Source organism: Ornithodoros turicata, chromosome 3 (assembly GCF_037126465.1).
Source record: "Ornithodoros turicata isolate Travis chromosome 3, ASM3712646v1, whole genome shotgun sequence".
In the NCBI taxonomy this organism is placed as follows: domain Eukaryota; kingdom Metazoa; phylum Arthropoda; class Arachnida; order Ixodida; family Argasidae; genus Ornithodoros; species Ornithodoros turicata.
The window spans coordinates 59,915,660-59,934,449 of NC_088203.1; the positions used below are offsets into that span (position 1 = coordinate 59,915,660).

Here is an 18,790-nt window from a genome sequence, read left to right on the forward strand (position 1 = left end):
GACGCTCGTGCGTGGGGTAGTTTCCGCGAGGAAGAGGAGGAAAGTCTGAGGCTGCTTGAGCGCGCTTTCTTCTGGACCGACTTTGACGGGATCTAGCACCGCTGATTTTATGCCTAGTGTAGAAAATTCTTGCCCCGGACCTTAATAGAGAGACTTCTGACCAAAGTAACACCTATTTATTTCGGAACGAATCCACCGCGTGACCGACCTCCACGAACTCCAAAGCCCAAAAAAACAGACAAAAAACCTAAACTCCAACTTCGTTCTCCTCTCATCGTCTCTCGTCGTCGTCTTCCTTCACAACAGTTCCTACACACTGCCCCCCCCCCCCGAAGAAATGTCATTTCTTCACACTTCAAGTATGGCCCGCCATACTTCAAGTTTATACAAAAGTTCACCACATCGGACGATAGTTGACCCGTTGGGAAGCTTAACTTCGAATGTCCGTGATTTCTGGTCCCTTCCTGGCAGGCATCGCGAAATCCTTCCTGTTGTCCACCTTTGCCTCGGCCTGCAGTCTTCGCGTACGATGACCAAGTCGCCCTCTTGTTATGCTCTACCACGACGTTCGCTCCAAAGATTCCTTAGTTCTGTAAGGTACTCCCGTGACCATTTCTCCCAGAAAGTACGTAAGCTTTCCGCTCGTTGCCTCCAGCAACGTTGGATGGTGTCGGCTGAGCTTTCCGGCATGTCGCCTGTGTCAGAAGCTGGTAGCGTCGTTAGTCTTTTTCCCGTAAGGAACGCTGCAGGATACAATGGGCGGATCTCTTGATCGTCATAAACAAAAGTGAGGGGCCGCGAGTTTATAACAGCTTCTATCTCGGTAACGATAGTGGTGAGCTCTGTCTCGTTCAGGCACCTTTCGCCGGTGGTCTTTTTCAAAGCCACCTTGACGGATCTGATGAGTCGCTCATAAAATCCGCCCCACCAAGGAGCGTACGGAACATTGTATCGCCAATCAATTGCCCAGTCAGTGATCTTCTCCTTGACACCCTCTCCAGTTACAATTTTCCACAATTTCTTCAACTCTTTGTTGCTCTTTTGAAAAGTCTTCGCATTGTCGCTGTACACCTTGCTCGGTATTCCACGTCGTGCAACAAATCTTCGGAAAGCCAGCAAAAATGTTGGAGTGGACATATCCTGCATTACTTCCAGGTGTACCGCCCTCGTTGTTGCGCATACGAATATCACGAAGTATATCTGCCTCGTTGATCGGCTCGTCCTCACCATCAGTGGTCCTGCGAAGTCAAGTCCAGTAACTGTAAACGGCTCCGACTGCGATACCCTTGACGCTGGTAGTGGCGCTGGGTTTTGTCTTGAAGCCTGCGCATTGTATCGTTGACATACGACGCAACTTCTTATAACCTTCTTGACAGCTTGCCTAGCACGTACTATCCAGTACTTCTCTCGCACTTGTACTAGGGTATCTCGCATACCGCCGTGTAACACATCCAAATGGCACTTTCTGATGATAGCTTCAGAGTAAGGGTCTTGCTTTGGTAGCACAATAGGATGCTTTTGAGCGTAGGGTAGGTCGCTTTCTTGTAATCTGCCAGTCATCCTGAGGATCCCTTCGCCGTCCAAAAACAGACTGTACCCTTGTAGGGGCGATTTCGCAGGCGACGGTCTTTGGCTCTGAACCGCTGCTATTTCTGCATGAAACGCGTTCTGCTGCACGATCTTCAGACAATAATTTTCGTCTTCTCGTACCTCTTCTGAGCCGAGAGGTCCACCTTCCCCACTCCGTTTCTTCAGCTTGGCTACGAATTGCAAGACCCAGGCTACCACATGATGTAGCTTCTTTACTGAGCTGTACCTCTTCATGTCGACGATTTCCCCAATTGTTGCGGTTAGCGTCTGAATCACGTCTTGTGAGACTTTTTCTTCCAGCTCTACCTTCCCGAAATTTTCCCTGTCCGTGCTCGACGTAGGCCATTGGCGTTGGTCGCACAAAATCCAGTTTAGTCCCGTCCACCACCGCTGGCTATCAATCAATTTGTCTGCAGTGATGCCTCTGGTCAGCCTATCCGCCGGGTTCTCCTTTGTGTTGCAGTATCTCCATTCCGCGGAGTTTGTGATTTCTTGAATTTCCCTCACTCTGTTTTGAACGAACTGCTTCCAGCGGTTGGCGTCCCCTTGTATCCAACAGAGCGCAATCTTTGAGTCCATCCAGAAATGAATTTGCGTGAGACATGCTTCAAAGTTTGCTTTCAGGTACGCGAACAACCTTCCTTCGACGAGACAAGCCATCAGCTCAAGTCGAGGTATCGTCTGCGCCTTTAGAGGAGGGAGTCTTGTCTTTGCGATGAGAAACGCACTGCTTCTCGTCCCAGACTTGTCTTCCATGACTGTGTATGCCACTGCCCCATATGCGGTCGGGCTGGCGTCGCAAAAGATGTGTATTTCGATGTGTCTGACGCCGGCGACCCCATTCGCTCCATAATACCTTGGTAATTGAACCTCTTGAAGATGAGACAGTTCAGAACCCCACTGGCTCCAGGATACTTGCGACTGCGCAGGCAAAGCGTCGTCCCATCCGACCTTTAGCTTCCACAGCTCCTGAAATATTGCCTTTCCACGGATAGTAAACGGTGCCAACATACCCAGTGGATCAAATATCCGTGCTGTAATTCGTAGCACAAGTCGTTTGGTGGCCCCAGTTCCCTGGTACATGTTCCAAACTCCATCGACAGAAAACGTCAACATGTCTGTTTCTGGCAGCCACGACAATCCCAACACTTTCTGGATCTCGTCGCCTTTCGCCTATTTTCCTTTCCTCAGTCTCACCTCTCAGGAACTCCAGCACGCTTTTATCGTTTGATGCCCACTTGTGCAACTTCATGTTCGCACGTTGTAGGATCTCTGTTGAGTCTTTCGCAATCTTGATTGCCTCTTTTGCATCATTCGCCCCAGTCACCAGATCATCCACGTACATGTGCTTTCCCAGCATTTTTGCGGTATCAGGGTATTCTTGTTCCATGACCTTAAAATGATGTCGTAATGTCGCCGCCAGCAGAAAAGGACTCGCCGTTGTGCCGAAGGGTACCCTTGTCATTCTCCGATGTTCTACTTTCGGTAGCGGGCTTCCTTTTTGTGGCTTTCCTTCATACCAGAGATAGCGGAGAGCATCCCTATCGTCCTCTTTCACTTGTATTTGCAGAAAGGCTTTCTCCACATCCGCTACTAAAGCCACCTTATTGATTCGGTTAGTTGATCATTAGCTCCACTACATCCGGGTTTAAATTAGGCCCGACTTCCAAACAGTCGTTGAGGGACTTCGTGCTTCCATTACTTGATGAGCAGTCGAACACCACTCTCAATTTGGTAGTGCTACTCGTCTCTCTCAGTACCGCCTGGTGAGGCATATAGTAGACGACCTCCCCGCTCTTCGCCGGTACTCTCTCCGCCATGTTATTTTGACTATACATGCGTATGGCTTCATCATATCTGTTCATGAGTTCTTCGTGATTCGAAGTGATACCTCATAGCGTCCCTCGTTCAAAGTCACCGTTTCGCCGAACCGCCGCAGTGCACTATCGCTTTCACTCTTTTCGGTTTCTGGTGCGACTCCAATTGCTTCCAGTTGCCAAAACTTCTGCACGTAGTTATCCTGCTGGTCCTGATTAGCAGAAACTCGTAGTACCAGTGCTTGATTGGACTCGTGACTCCTTCCCGCTTCTGAAGTAGCCCCGTGCACTGTCCATCCCAGCCGCGTCTCTACTGCTCTCAGTGCTCATCCTAACCTGATCACTTCTCCTGTCACCAGATCCCAGTACACATCTGTGCCGATGAGAACTTGCACTGGTCCTTGGCTTTCTGCGCACGTCAAATGTTGCACAGCTAGCTGTCTCTCTTTCATCTGGTCCAGTATTCCGGATCCCGGTCTTGGTGTCCTCTGTGTACATATGGTATCCGTTACCAGGACTTCCAGGTCGTACTCGTTCTCGTTGTATATACTTTGCAGTCTCAGTCGAACTCGTCTATATACTAGCCGCTCTTCCTCTTGCCCTCCAAACACTCCTACTTTTACAGTCTCTTCTCCCACCGTCCTGCAGTGGAGCGTCTGGGCGATCTGCTTGGTCACGAACGAGCGTTGACTGCCGGTGTCGAACATCACCTTACATTTCCGTTGCTCTTTTTCCCCTTTGCACCAAGCAACTGTGGTCTGCAAAACAGTCGTAGGAGCATAATCTTCGTTCAACAGCTCTAAACTCAGTTGAGTTGTTCCATCCGCTGCGCGGTCTTGAATCGCCTCTTCATCTCCTCTACGATGATTGCACACCGAAGCCGCGTGCCTTCCTTGGCACTTACCGCAGTTCACCTTCCTCCAACATTTCCTCGATACGTGGTTTGGCCAGGTGCATCGGAAACATCGTCCTGCCTCCTGCAGCCTTCGCAGCTTGTCATCCTGTGACATCCGTGTGTCGCACTCCGTGGTCCGGTGATCCCGTGACTTGCAAAAGAAACAATCCGACAGCTGATCTGTAGTGTTGACTAGTGCTGCTGCTGACGACAGTCTCGCTGATCCCTTTGTACGCTGCTTTCGAGCGCCTTTCATTTTTGGAAATCCATCTCCTGTATCTTTTCTTGTTCCTTGAGCAGTAAGCGTTCTTTCCAAGCATTCTACCTCCACTCGTAGGAACTTGATGAATTTACGTAACTTAGCGACGTGCTCCCCGCTGGAAGGTGATGGATTTTCTCTGTCACCTTGTCCGTTGGGCGTCTCCTCTCGAGATCCCCCTTCCTCTGGAGATCCATCTTCTGCCTCCAGCATCCTTCTGTTGAATTCCACAACGATGCCTTGTGGTATCAGGCGAAGCATTAGGGAGTACAACATTGACGAAAACGACTCCTCCGAGACTCCTAATGCCTTCAGAGCTCTTGTATGCGATGACAGCTCGTCATGGAGCTTCCTGAGACCCTTTGCATCCTGGTGGGACCTGACTGGTTGTAATCCCATGAGCCTCGCCATGTGGTCCTCTATTTGCAGGGCTTCATTCCCGTAACGACCTTTCAAAATTTCAAGTGCGTCATTGTAGCACCTTTCTGTAGGTGGCAGTCCAGATATTGCTGCTGCAGCTTCCCCAGTGAGAGCTGACCTCAAGTAGCTGAACTTCTCGCAAACGGAAAGCCTCCCATTGTCATGAATGACTTGCCGAAACTGTTCCCAAAATGCCACCCAGTCCTTTCGTTGCCCGTTGAATTTGACTAGGTTCAACTTCGGCAACCTGATCTGCAGGCCGGATGCGGTTGAGTCGCCAACAGGCCTTTCTTCGGAACGATGACTCCCACGCAAACTGGCTACTGAATTCAGTCTTTGCACACGAAACTGTAGCCTCGCCAATAGCGCTGTCGCTCGGGCACTATATTCAAAGCTTTCTTGTTGTTCGGCCTCGAGTTCTTGTTCTGTCCAGAGGACCTCCAGTTCTGCGTCCACTGCCTCCAACTTCTCCAGTTTCTTCTTTAGCTGTGCAGTCAGGACCTCGATTTCTTCCTCCTGAAGATCTGCTTCGGTGAGCTTCTCCAATGCTCCATTGATCGAGCGAGAAAGAGCACTCCTCAATCCTCCTCGACGCCGCTTCAGTTCTTCCATCCTCTGGTTGTTCGTTCTGGTGGTAGGCCTAACGTTCCACGGCGCTTCTTGTGATGCCACACGAAGTCTTTCGGCTCTTCTCTCGCAGGTCCGCTTCCCGGGTTTCGGCACCACTTGTATCTGTAGAAAATTCTTGCCCCGGACCTTAATAGAGAGACTTCTGGCCAAAGTAACACCTATTTATTTCGGAACGAATCCACCGCATGACCGACCTCCACGAACTCCAAAGCCCCCCCCCCAAAAAAAAAAAACAGACAAAAAACCTAAACTCCAACTTCGTTCTCCTCTCATCGTCTCTCCTCGTCGTCTTCCTTCACAACAGTTCCTACACGTAGGAACTGGAGGTTTTTGGTGATTATAGGCTGCACCATTGACACTGTCTACAGCCATCCACAGAACTCTGACGGCCACAGATTTTCTGTTAAAAAATGTCAAACTTGGCGTAAACGTTCAAAAAGGCCAAACTTTGTTACCAATTTGCTTCATCACGGAACGTCTGAGGACATCGAACTTAGTGCCATTCGATAGGACGTTGAAACACCTTTCGTGCTGTATAAAGGTTATTTTTCTCAGTCCAGTGCTTTCTGTGTTATTAGCTTGAGAATCGCACATGGTAGGCGAAAATTGCCAATGTTGCATCTCAATTTTCTCAAAAATGCCACCTTCGATTTCTTTGATTATTTTTTAAAAGGTGGCGTCATGCCTCTACTTTACACGCCAAGTGAGACAATCTTTTATTTTTACCCAAGAGACGTGCAGCGATTTTTTTGTCAGGCTGGGTCCACGAGGCTGCGGCCTCGCGCGCCCCACCTACGAGCACGCGACCTTCAACCTCTTCTTTGCTACAGGTCTCCCGCTGACGGAGAAATGAATGGCCGCAGTGCGTGAGCTTGTTGTAGTGTCCCCAGAGCATCACTTTAGGTTTACCCAATGGTCTCCCAGTTCCGTCAGGCTCATTCAAACCGTGGGAGAGTACGCATGAGTTGCCTGTGCGCCCTTGACGAGAAGCCCCAGTCCTCGAACATACCGACAAAGTAGTGAGAAGAAACGAAGCGCTTCGTAAAGATCTTTATGCAGTGGTAACATCGTAGCTTTTATTTCAGGTTGCCACCAGTCCCCCAAGCAGTGTGAAAGTCACATCCGTTTCATTGGTAAAAGAACGTTGTGGAAGTTTCGCAAAACGTAAAATGTGTCCATTGCGAGACCCCTGCAGGTGATGGATGCAACCATTGGATTAGCATCATCCGATAGGTTTAGATATGACCTTTCACATGGTATAAACTGACTGGGTTCAAGCGCACGGATGCCAAAAAGATTACTGAAGACCACACCGAGGGTTTAAGGTACCTACGGCTACCGGAAACGAGGGATTTTAGTTGTGCATTGTTCTGTCGGAAATTTTGATTCCCACGGTGGCACTGACACAGCTCGTGGAGGGCGAACGTGTTATAGTTGTGAGCAGCAACATACTGTCATCACAGTGGTCTTACGGGCTTTGTATATAGTACTCGTCGTGGTTCCGAAATAACGCTACGGGGCATAAAACTAATTAAAGGTAGCATGCACAGCTTCGGAACTATCACTTACTGCGCCCAAGCTAAAAAACGGCTGCAACCATGCAGGCGGCCACAAATTTGTATTCTCACGTGTTGTAACTTTCTGTCCCCTGTGGCCGTAGTTCTGCCTTCCTAATATTAACTCGCACGACAGCCTCATAGCGTGCGTATGTGCATTTCCTCAAGCACATGTGCGGGAGAATAGTGAATATGCGCACGTGCATTCGCACACGTCGTGCGTGCGACTCCCATGAAAGTGCGTAATAGCAAGTTCAAGGCGCCCACGAAAGTATTGCCCTGCGTCTCCAAAGGAAAACATAAACATACGTACCATAAGTGCAAAATAAGTACAGAATGCAATATCTGTGCAAGAAATTACAAAGCAAAGACTACGAAGCAAAGCGCGCTCGTAAACATACGAGGAGCGCCTGTGTGTGGAAAAATCGCTCCACGGAAAGGTAGCCCAGCGTCTCAATCAAAAAGAGAAAAGGTACCTACCTTACCAGCAGCGCAAAGTACAGGCATAATTCTGCCCCTGTGGAATAAATCGTAAAAATATTCTGGCGTTTTAGAAATAATTAAGATCGAACATGCAAAATTTTCGCGTACCACTCATGGTTTTGCGATACTAGCCGGACGGAAAATGCGCTAGAACCCAGTCACTTTATATCATGTGAAAGGTCCTGTAAAGCTTTCGGATGATACTAATCCAATGGTGGCAGCCATCATCTGCAGAGGTCTCGCAATGGGCACATTTTACGTTTTTCGAAACTTCCACAACGTTTTTTTACCAATGAAAAGGATGTGAATTTCACACTGCCTGGGGACTGGCGGCAACCTGAAACAAAAGCTACTATGTTGCCACTGGATAAAGATCTTTACGAAGCGCTTCGTTTCTTCTCACTACTTTGTCGGTATGTTCGCGGACTGGGGCTTCTCGTCAATGGCGCAAAGGCAACTCATGTACTCTCCCTCTGTCTGAATGAGCTTGACGGAACTGGGAGACCATTGGGTAAACGTAAAGTAACGCTCTGGGGATACTACAACAAACGAAGTGCGGTCACTGATTACTCCGTCAGCGGGAGACCTGTAGCAAAGAAGAGGTTGAAGGTCGCGTGCCCGTGGATGGGGCGCGCAAGGCTGCAGTCTCGTGGACTATGCCTGACGAAAAAAATCGCTGCGAGTCTCTCAGGTAAAAATAAAAGATTGTCTCACTTGGAGTCTAAAGTAGAGACATGACGCCACCTTTAAAAAATAATGAAGGAAATCGAAGATGGCATTTTTGAGAAAATTGAGATGCAACATTGGCAATTTTCGCCCACCATGTGCGATTCTCAAGCTAATAACACAGAAAGCACTTGACTGAGAAAAATGAACTTTATACAGCACGAAAGTTCTTTCAACGTCCTATCGAATGGCACTAAGCTCGATATCCTCAGACGTTCCGTCATGAAGAAAATTGATAACAAAGTTTGGCCTTTTTGAACGTTTACGCCAAGTTCGGCATTTTTTAAGAGAAAATCTGTGGCCCTCAGAATTCTGTGGGTGGCTGTCGACAGTGTCTATGGTACAGCCTACAATCACCAAAAACCTCCAGTTCCTAGGCATAAAATCAGCGGTGCTAGATCCCGTCAAAGTCGGTCCAGAAGAAAGCGCGCTCAAGCAGCCTCAGACTTTCCTCCTCTTCCTCGCGGAAACTACCCCACGCACGAGCGTCGCACGTGGTGCGATTTGCTTCGTTTGAGCTGTCCTCCAACATATATTTTTTCTGGGCGAATTAAAAAATACGACTTTCGCGCGTTGAGAGAGGCGGTACCCGAGACGGGGAGGGAGAGAGACGACACAACAAGAATTCTCGAACACAGCAAAAATTTTTATTTACCAGAGCTCTATATATTCAAAAATCTCCGGAGAGGAGGAAGAGGAAGGAGGGAAGGCTTGCTTACGCAGTTGCCACGTGTACTAATCTCACAGGTCTCCCTGAGCAACCTACGCCAAGTGTTCTTTTCTTTGCACAAAACTTGGGTCTCGGGGAAAACCGGCTTAGAGCCTCTGCATTCACGGAGATGCTGCACGAGTTCGCTCGACACAAAGCTCCGTTCATTGTTGCGCGAGTGTTCCCGTAAACGGTCATTGAGGCAGCGTCCCGTTTGCCCTACATAGCAAAAGCGTTGTTCGATTTAAAATGAAACTACCCAGTTCTGAGATCATCTGGTGTTAGTCTGTTGTTAATATTGGGTTTAAGTCGACGGATGCTTGTGACACAAGTGTGGCGAATATCACAACGTGTAACAAAGTAACGGAGAATGTTGTTGACGATGCCAGTCGAACTGTGTTTTTTGACTGTTCATGTAAGCCACGGGGGCTTGTCAACCAGTTCATGTTATTTATGGGGCGCTGCACCTGCACCCCTCGCTGGAACGTCCCCGAATGGGTCAGTGTAACCCGATACCCAAAGCAACGTCTTCCGAGAGGCGCATCTGGTCACTGTTTCTTGTGCCTCTGTCTCTCCCTTCTTTTTGTAAATAAAATAGTCGTCTCTTTTCAAAGCTACGAAGTGGTCGTGTGTTTTCTGGTCTCTGCGAAGTTCGGGCGCCCCCCGACGTTTGAGTTCGACGGACTTACATTTTTATCAGAAGTGGGATAAGGACTGATTGGACTGATGAGCAGGTGAACATTTTCATCAATTTTGACTCATCTGGACTTTAGCCCGTAAGCACCGAAGGTAGACAATGCCGAGATCGCAACGAAGACGCCCTCAGGGATCGAAAATTAACGGCACCGAAGGTAACGTTACGACCAGCGACGAACACCAGCAGCAATCTGGTTTAAGCGACGAAGACGGCTCGTCAACGATTATCGAAGCTCACGACGGCAACGACGTTCCAGCAAAAACGATGACTGAGCTGGAAAAACTTATCAAGTATATGCAAGAACGTGACGAAGTTCGTGACAAGATGTTCTACGACTTAATCTCATCGAAGAGGACCGATGGTCAAGCCCCTTCTTCACGCATCATGCCGGATATCTCCAAGGAGGTCCATGTGTTCGACGGCGCCGGTGACGAGAAGCAAGCAGAAGAGTGGCTAGAGACATTTAAGCAGCTGTCCATCCAGTGCCAATGGACTGAGCCTATGAGGCTAACCGTGGTACAGACGAAGTTAAAGGGACCTGCAGCAACGTGGTATCGCAGTAAGTCAAGGGAATGTGACACGTGGGAACATTTTGAGTACCATTTTAGAAATATGTTTGTGCCTGTTACTAATCCCGTAACTAAGTATGAAGAAATGCGCAACAGAGTTCAAGTTAAGGGCGAATCAGTGCTTGATTATTTTATGGATAAGATGCATCTCTGTAAACGCTGTGAGCTAAAGGACGACGAAACGAAGGAAATGATCCTTCTAGGTATTGCCGACAGGTCAGCGTACCAAATGCTTATGCCTAAACATCACAACTCATTAGAACAGCTACTGCATGATCTAAAGCGTCACGTCCGATTGGAGAAAGAAAGAAATGACATGTTTGGAAGAGGAACTCAAAAATCGACGCCCGAAAACAAGAAGAATGTCAGTATCAATGCAGCTGAAAATTCAATCCAGATTCGTAAAGGAGGAATGTGGGCCCCTGCAAAGGACTCGCAGGGCAACCAAAAATGTTTCAATTGTAACGAATACGCTAATCACATAGCTAAGGACTGCCCCAAAGAGAAGAGGATAAAGTACTGCACGACATGTAACAAGTATGGTCACGGAAAACGAGAGTGCAAGTCGCGAAGTGAGAAAGCGACGAAAGAATCCCTCTGCGTCGGCGACAATGGACCCAGCAAATACGTAAAACAAGCCGTCATCAACGATGAAATATTGGTGACATCATTTATTGATCAAGGTAGTGCCGTAAGCATGATTACAGTTTCCGCAGAAGCGAAATGTGGATTGACAATTTTCGATGTCGCCGAGAAGGATGCGCTGTACGGACTCGCGCAAAAGAAAACTATGCCAGTTGGAAGGACTGTCATTAAGATATCTATCGATGACATCACAGCTGAAGTCCCAGCCTATGTTGTGAGCGATGATGTGATTTGTTACGATGTACTCGTGGGACGAACTCTGCTCGATCTTGACAGTGTTGTTATGATTAAAGCGAAGAACTGCATGAAACTAATCGACAGTCGAAAGGACGGCCCGTTTAAGGATTTCACACTGGACGATAGTGACATTAAATATACTCTGAGGAACGAAGGCCCTATTAAAGTACCGCCAAACTCCGTGCAGTTGATAGACGTTAAGGCCGAAAACAGCGATGATTCAGGAACTGTTATGCTTAACTTCTACGAGCAAGACATCGGATGCCTACTTGAGCTACAAGATGGAAGGACGCGAATTCCGATTGTAAACAGAAGCTCCGATGAAATAACAATAAAGAAGAACTTTTCATTCGGTAGAGCGGTGAAAGTAGACCCAGTTTCGACACACGTTTGCGAGCTCAACGACGTTGACGAGAGCACGGCACAGGAGATAGAACAAGTCCATGATGTTTCTCCAGTGCTCACAGTCGAGGATGCCGTAGGTGCGCGATGCCCCATGGAACACGAAGTACAATGCGGACCGGCAGTAACACGAGAACAGATGAGCCAACTGATCACATTATTGACATCTTACCGAGATTGTTTTGCACTAGACATCCACGAACTCGGAAAAACAAAGATGGCTGAAATGAAAATCGAAGAAATTGATGATACGAAGCCAGTCTACAGCAGACCGTACAGAGCAACGCACGATGAGAGGGAGCACATGCGAACCATTGTTCGGGACCTCAAGGAGGCAGGAATAGTAAGAGACTCTGTATCGCCATACGCCAGCCCATGTGTTCTAGTTAAAAAGAAAACAGGAGAGTATCGCAAGGTTGTCGATTACCGACGGTTGAACCAACAAACGAAGAGGGATCGATTTCCCATCCCTATCATCGATGACCAGTTAGATCGCCTAAGCGGCAACATGTTTTTCACAACCCTCGATTTAGCGAGTGGTTACTTTCAAGTACCCATGGCAGAAGAATCAATTGAGAAAACTGCATTCATAACTCCAGATGGCCACTACGAGTACTTGTACATGCCATTTGGTTTATGCAACGCTCCTAGTGTATTCCAACGGCTGATAAACACTGTACTAGGACAGCTCCGGTTCAACATAGCTGTCTGTTATCTTGATGACATCCTAGTGCCCGGGAAAACGTTCGAAGAAGCCATAAGCAATCTTGAGAGCGTATTGAAAGCTCTACAAGAAGCAGGATTGACTTTAAAATTAAGCAAATGTGCGTTTCTAATGCCCGAAGTAAGCTTCCTAGGATTTCAGATCACAAGTTTCGGAATACAGCCAGGTGAAGCTAAGCTCGAAGCAATCGCCGAGTTTCCACGACCCAAAGATGTTCACGAAATTCGAAGATTTCTGGGCCTTACTAGTTACTTTCGACGATTTATTCCGTATCATGCTACCAAAGCAGCTCCTCTAACGCAGCTGACGAAGAAAGGAAAGCCCTTCGTGTGGAGTGAGAAACAAGAAGAAGCCTTCACTCAACTGAAGCAAGAGCTAACAAAAGCTCCCGTTTTGGCTCTCTATGACCGTAATGCCGAAACTGAGTTACACATGGACGCATCAAAGGATGGATTGGCAGGAATGTTACTGCAAAGAGGTGATGATGGAAACATGCATCTGGTGTTCTGCATCAGCCGTAGAACCACCGAAGCCGAAACACGATACCATTCGACGCGACTCGAACTAACGGCAGTGATGTGGGCAGTAGACAAGCTGCGCATCTATTTGATAGGCATACACTTCACGATATACACGGACTACCGTGCCATAGTCTACATGAATGCCGCGAAGACGAAGATACCTCAGATAGCACGGTGGATGGACTACATCCAGGAATTTGACTTCTCCATCCACCACCGAGAGGGAAAGAAAATGGAGCATGTTGATGCGCTTAGTCGAGCTCCAGTTTCAGTTCCAGAAAACGAAAACTTCAAAGACAGACTTGACGTCTGGTACTCTGTCACCGAGGAAGAACATGTTATTGCGATACAGCATGCAGACGAATACGTTAACAGAGTAATTAAAATTCTGGAAAAGAAAGCCGAAGACAGGACAAAGCGAGAAAAAGGGGAAGTAAAAGGTTTCACACTCAAGAATGGACTGCTCTACAAGGTTGAAGAAAACGACGGCGCGAAGAAATGGCTTTTTGTCATTCCAAAGAGTAACCGCAAAGCGATGGTTATGAAGTACCATGACCTCATGGGGCATAGCCATCTCGAAGAAACCGTCGACAAAATTAAGAGGCGGTATTGGTTTCCAGGATTAAGGAAATACGTTGAGCGGCACATTTCACACTGTTTGGAGTGTGTAATCCACAAAGGTGAAACCGGGAAAAAGCCTGGTAAGCTGAATCCGATTCCTCCAGGCGCACAGCCTTTTGAAGTGCTTCATTTGGACCACTTAGGACCTTTTCCCGTAAGCAGAAGCCGGAACCAAGAACTCCTTGTAATCGTTGACAATTTCACGAAATTTGTACGACTCTACCCATCACGAAACACTTAAACTTCGAACGTGTTAAAAGCCTTGGAACGATACATAAATGACTACGACGTCCCAAGGCGTATTGTAACTGACAGGGGAACTGCGTTCACCTCAGGCCAGTTCGAAGCATTCTGTCAAGGCAAAGGCATCCAGCACGTTCTGGTGTCGACTCAAAGACCTCAAGGAAACGGACAAGTCGAAAGGATACACAGAACACTCATACCAAGGATTGCAATGTCGATTGAACGACCTGATCAAAAGGACTGGGACCAACACCTAGAAGAAGTGCAACGGAACCTGAACCAAACACGAAGCAAGACAACTCAAAAGACGCCATTCGAGTTGTTATTTGGTTTCACTGCAAGACACCAAGACTGTCGTTTGCGTGACTTAGATGTCGACGAAGGATCAAGCAAAAGCATACAAACCATCCGCGAAGAAGCAAAAACAACGATAAAGCAGCAACAAGAAAAGCAATCTCGACACTACAACTTACGAAGATCAAAAGCCCCAAGATACGAAATTGGCGATATAGTCGCAGTGCGAAGACTACCCGTAAGCGGCGCAAAGCCAACCAAGGTCCAACCAAAGTATCGTGGTCCCTTGGTTATCGAAGCAGTGCTACCTAACGACACATACCGCGTCACTCGTCTGAGCGGACAAAAAGGCCGCCGTTATAGCACTACGGCGCATGCCGACCAACTCAAGCTATGGAGTTCGTGTTAAGGGAATGAAGATGATGATGACGACAAAGACTCGGAGTACGAGTAAACGTAAACGTGTTATATATTTCATTTTACCACGTATGTTCAATTGACATTGAAGTGTTTTATTTTTGATGCTATGTTACAAATGCTACGTTAATCGATGAAAGCATGTCACCTGTTCAATTTTTAATGTACCCACCATGTGTTTAAGATCATAGCCTGTTACGTGTTTTAAGTGTTCTTCATTTAGCAATGTATAACTCTACGTTTTTGCTATGATGGAAATTTCGAGGACGAAATTTTATAAGGATGGCCGAATGTGGCGAATATCACAACGTGTAACAAAGTAACGGAGAATGTTGTTGACGATGCCAGTCGAACTGTGTTTTTTGACTGTTCATGTAAGCCACGGGGGCTTGTCAACCAGTTCATGTTATTTATGGGGCGCTGCACCTGCACCCCTCGCTGGAACGTCCCCGAATGGGTCAGTGTAACCCGATACCCAAAGCAACGTCTTCCGAGAGGCGCATCTGGTCACTGTTTCTTGTGCGTCTGTCTCTCCCTTCTTTTTGTAAATAAAATAGTCGTCTCTTTTCAAAGCTACGAAGTGGTCGTGTGTTTTCTGGTCTCTGCGAAGTTCGGGCGCCCCCCGACGTTTGAGTTCGACGGACCTACACAAGCAATCTCCACGTGCAGCCTGCCGGTTCTTCCGCACACCTGCTCTTACGCGACTGCATAACACGTCGCCGCAAAGCATCAAGTGCGTGATGCAGTTTATCGTATTGATGGGTTTTCTCATATGACCTCCTTTCATGTTCGTGTTATCTAGGTATCCGTGTGATGGGACCTCTCGTACAGTTGGCTGGGATAAGGATCATTAAATTACCCTGCGGGATAGGTGCACACCGCCGGTGCTTCAATACGTATTTCACTACTAGCCAAGTGGAGGCTAACTGTGAGGGGCACTGAGAAGCCCCCACGTTTGGATAATACACAGAACACTACACGCTACAATCGATAACATGAACTGCTCACCGACTGCCTTGACCGACCTACCGCGAATATGGAAGGCTTGTGATGCATTTGTCATGGCGAGAGAGAAAGCCGAAGCCGATTTGTCGGTGACACCATTTACTCGAGAAATGACGAAAACCAAAGGAGCATGGAAAAGACTTTAACCCTTTTTATTTTTATTTTTGCTGCATTATACGAGCATATACTACCTTCAGGAACCGTAACGCAAAATATTTCCTTTGGGAAGTGCGAATCTACTGAGAAAACTGCTTTGCAAGGGAACGTGCAGTGGTGGCAACCTTGTCCAGCGGCTCCTCGCGTCTCGTGATATCAGGTGGCAGAGGCGTGTCTTCCCATTTCGCCTAATGCTTTTTAGCAGATTATCTCGCCGTCCCTTAGCAGGTTCACCGACCTTGAACTACAGGGGGTTCCACTTGGCCTAGTGCATGCTGCAGACAGTCCCACTTCGCCTACTAATCCGTGGCACGTGAGGATAGAACGCGGTCCCCTGACGTGCTGCCAAATGTCACTTTCGAATCTTACATAACTCTACAACCTTGTTGATTTTACTCAAGCATAGCCTTGCGTTGACTTTCTTGTTTTTTTTTTGTTCTTGCAGAAAAGTCTATGTGAGAAATTCGTTATTCTATATCGGGAAGTCGAAGTTAATTACGCATCTCCACACAACTTTATCCCTTTGCCGATGGCCGATGAACTTGTAACGGAAATACTTTTTCGATACCGACTTAAAACAAATATCGCGATCCGCACTCCGATACCTAAAAATTATCGATTACTGTAACTTTTGTTGTAACTTAAACTGTAGTGGCTTGGGGGGGGGGGGGGGAGGGGGTGTTACTGCTGGGACCCGAGAAGCGTCAAATTTATGCGTCAAGTTTTCAATTCTAAGTAGGAATAGCAGTGAGGGATCCCAGACGAATCCAGGATGAAGACGGAATGACGATAGACGGTGAACCAACCACTGCAGGCGTTCATCCCTCACTGCTATTCCTCTCTTCGAATGTCCTACCAACAAGCCCAAGTCCTTACCCTCCATGTTTTCAATCACGCTCATTGCTGTAGCTCTGGAATACCAAAATAATTCATAAATCTGTACAAGCATAGAAGCAATGTAGGACTCACATGGCTCCAATTTATCCCTTTGTTTTTCTTTTTCGCACACACACACATTCACGCACGCATGTGCGCTATATCGGCAAAGGCGGTGTTTGAGTGTTTATTGGAGGGGGGGGGGGCAGATGCTTATTCAAAAGTGAAAGGGAGGGAAGGCTAGTCAAGTGTATAGGCCGTCTTGCTATTCCTTTAAAAAATGAAAAGAAGAATCACAAACACAAAAGGGGCCTTAGAGGCTGGTAATATAAGGCTCAGCCCTAAGTAAACTAGTTCAGTGACAGACTTCAACCCTGACTTCGGGAATGCACGAGGCGCGCATATGTGGCATATGTGGCGCCTGTGGTCGTGTCGTGAAAATTTAGAGCCAAAATTATTGGAGCCTTGAAATGATTTTTTAAATACAGCTACTTGGGTAGCTAAACGTTAGAAATGTCTTTTGGTATACTTTATAACTCAGTTTCCTCGTTTCTTGAAAAATCAGTACCACACAAATGCCGAATAAAATTTTGTGTTCAGTACCTCCAAACAACAAACAAAAGCATGCTGTGGCCACAGTTAAAAAAGGCCAGAACGACTGACAACATCTAAGATTGCCATAATTTTGCGTTATCTAATCCATTACTTCCACCAAGGGAAGACCGAAACTGACTTTTTTTAATATAAATATTGTTAAGAGGTGAATAAGACGGGAGAGAGAGGAAGCTTGGCGTGTGGTTTAATGGCAGCCAAGCGAAAGAATGCGGGTGATCTGAAAACTCGCGCGAAAGGGCTGATGGCGATGAGCGTGCCTTGGGATGTCCTCAGAGGATGAAGGGTGTTTGTAGGGCTTGAGGCAGGGTACGTGAGCATTTTCTCGGGAACGGCAACGGCGGTCGGGTCGTAGATCGACAGGTTCCACGGAGTAATTAACGTTAGGGTTTTTGGAGAGGACACGGTAGGGACCAAGGCAGGGGCGCCGGAACAGGGGGAGCAGGGGGAGCGACGGCTCCCCCACATTTACGAATGGGGGAGCACGGCTCCCCCAGTGTCAGCCCAGCGTCGTATTCTTCTACGGCCTAACGGAAAGGCCGTGCATGTGTTCTTTCGACGGCCATAAATTTAGAGAGCAATAAACAGAGAGCCTACCAGTGTCACTGTGCGGAGACCGTTTGAGAAGAGCTACATACCAAAGGTGTCAGGTTCACAGGGTTCTGGAGTTGACCATGGCAAGGTTTGTGGTACGAAGTGCACTGTCGAGGTTTCGAAGTGCAATAAATCAGTCCGAAAGTGTGTGCCGGGAGGCGCGAGTATTACCAGACTCAATCCACGGGGTGGGGTGGGGGGACAGAGGCGCAAACGGGAATCGCGAAAGGCACGCAAGACACAAGACATCTGGGGGAAATAACGATACAAAGATACCGCCCGGTTGAAGGTTGTTACAGGGGCGGTTTGCGAGGCGCAGCCACAGATTTCAGTCGGTGGTGGTCAGGGTGCCCACTTCGAGCTGGCGTGTGAGACTTGTAGTACGACAATAAGTGCGATTGACTGAGACGAAACGTCGCACCGGTGTTGCGTTCACGTGTCGGATTGCAACGGCAACGTCGAGGGAGCGCCATCAAGGTGTCGCCTGCAGCAGCGTTACATGATTATCAAACGCCATAGACATCGAAGAAGCCCACACCTCTGGTAAGAGATATGTATCACAGCTTGTTTGTTGTCTTCATATTATGTATATGTTCACTTGTCATAGTAAAATATTCTAGCTGTTAACTGGATTGCTGGCTCCACACTTTCCACCGTACTGATGTCCAAAACTACCCGCTGTTGTCCGGCTTTTCTTATTGAGTCGCCTTGGACTGATAACGACAACGTGACACCCAGTCAAAGAGCTGGGTGTCAAAGGGACACATTCTTGCTGAGCTCCAGACCGCCCAGGAAAGTGTGGTTTCTTCGCAGAAGACTTGCGGATCAGACGATATTCGCTTCCAGTCACGGCACGCGTTCATGCCGCGACGACGATTCCCAGGGACAAGTCCCTGAAGTTCCTTACACATTACTTGTCATAGAGGTCTAGGCACTGCGCAGAAGTAAAAAAAGCCGGACGCACTGAAGTCATACCATCTAGCTCACCACCAAGCGCTATTTCATTACAATACTTCTGCAATGCTATTTTAGATCTACTGTACAAATATGTAGATGTCGTTTGCCTGGAGCACGTTTACAGTTTGTGTAGCA

General features: G+C 47.7%; 2 protein-coding genes across 2 annotated transcripts; both read right to left on the reverse strand.

Annotated features, from left to right (window-relative positions):
• Window positions 1–549: 549 nt before the first annotated feature.
• LOC135389537 (uncharacterized) lies at window positions 550–2,980 on the reverse strand. The gene is made up of 2 exons (XM_064619573.1): window positions 2,788–2,980; window positions 550–2,714 (listed from the first exon to the last, which is right to left on the reverse strand). Exons 1-2 carry the CDS (start codon window positions 2,978–2,980, stop codon window positions 550–552), a joined length of 2,358 nt encoding a protein of 785 aa, XP_064475643.1.
• Window positions 2,981–3,733: 753 nt separating this feature from the next.
• Window positions 3,734–5,593, reverse strand: LOC135389538 (uncharacterized). The gene has a single exon (XM_064619574.1). It carries the CDS (start codon window positions 5,591–5,593, stop codon window positions 3,734–3,736), a length of 1,860 nt encoding a protein of 619 aa, XP_064475644.1.
• Between the last annotated feature and the right edge of the window lie 13,197 nt (window positions 5,594–18,790).

Coding starts and splice junctions, on each gene's coding strand:
- LOC135389537 (XM_064619573.1), bottom strand. CDS start 2,980: ATGGAACAAGAATACCCTGATACCGCAAAAATGCTGGGAAAGCACATG. Junction 2,715..2,787: donor CGTGCTGGAGTTCCTGAGAG/GTGAGACTGAGG, acceptor CGTGGCTGCCAG/AAACAGACATGTTGACGTTT.
- LOC135389538 (XM_064619574.1), bottom strand. CDS start 5,593: ATGGAAGAACTGAAGCGGCGTCGAGGAGGATTGAGGAGTGCTCTTTCT.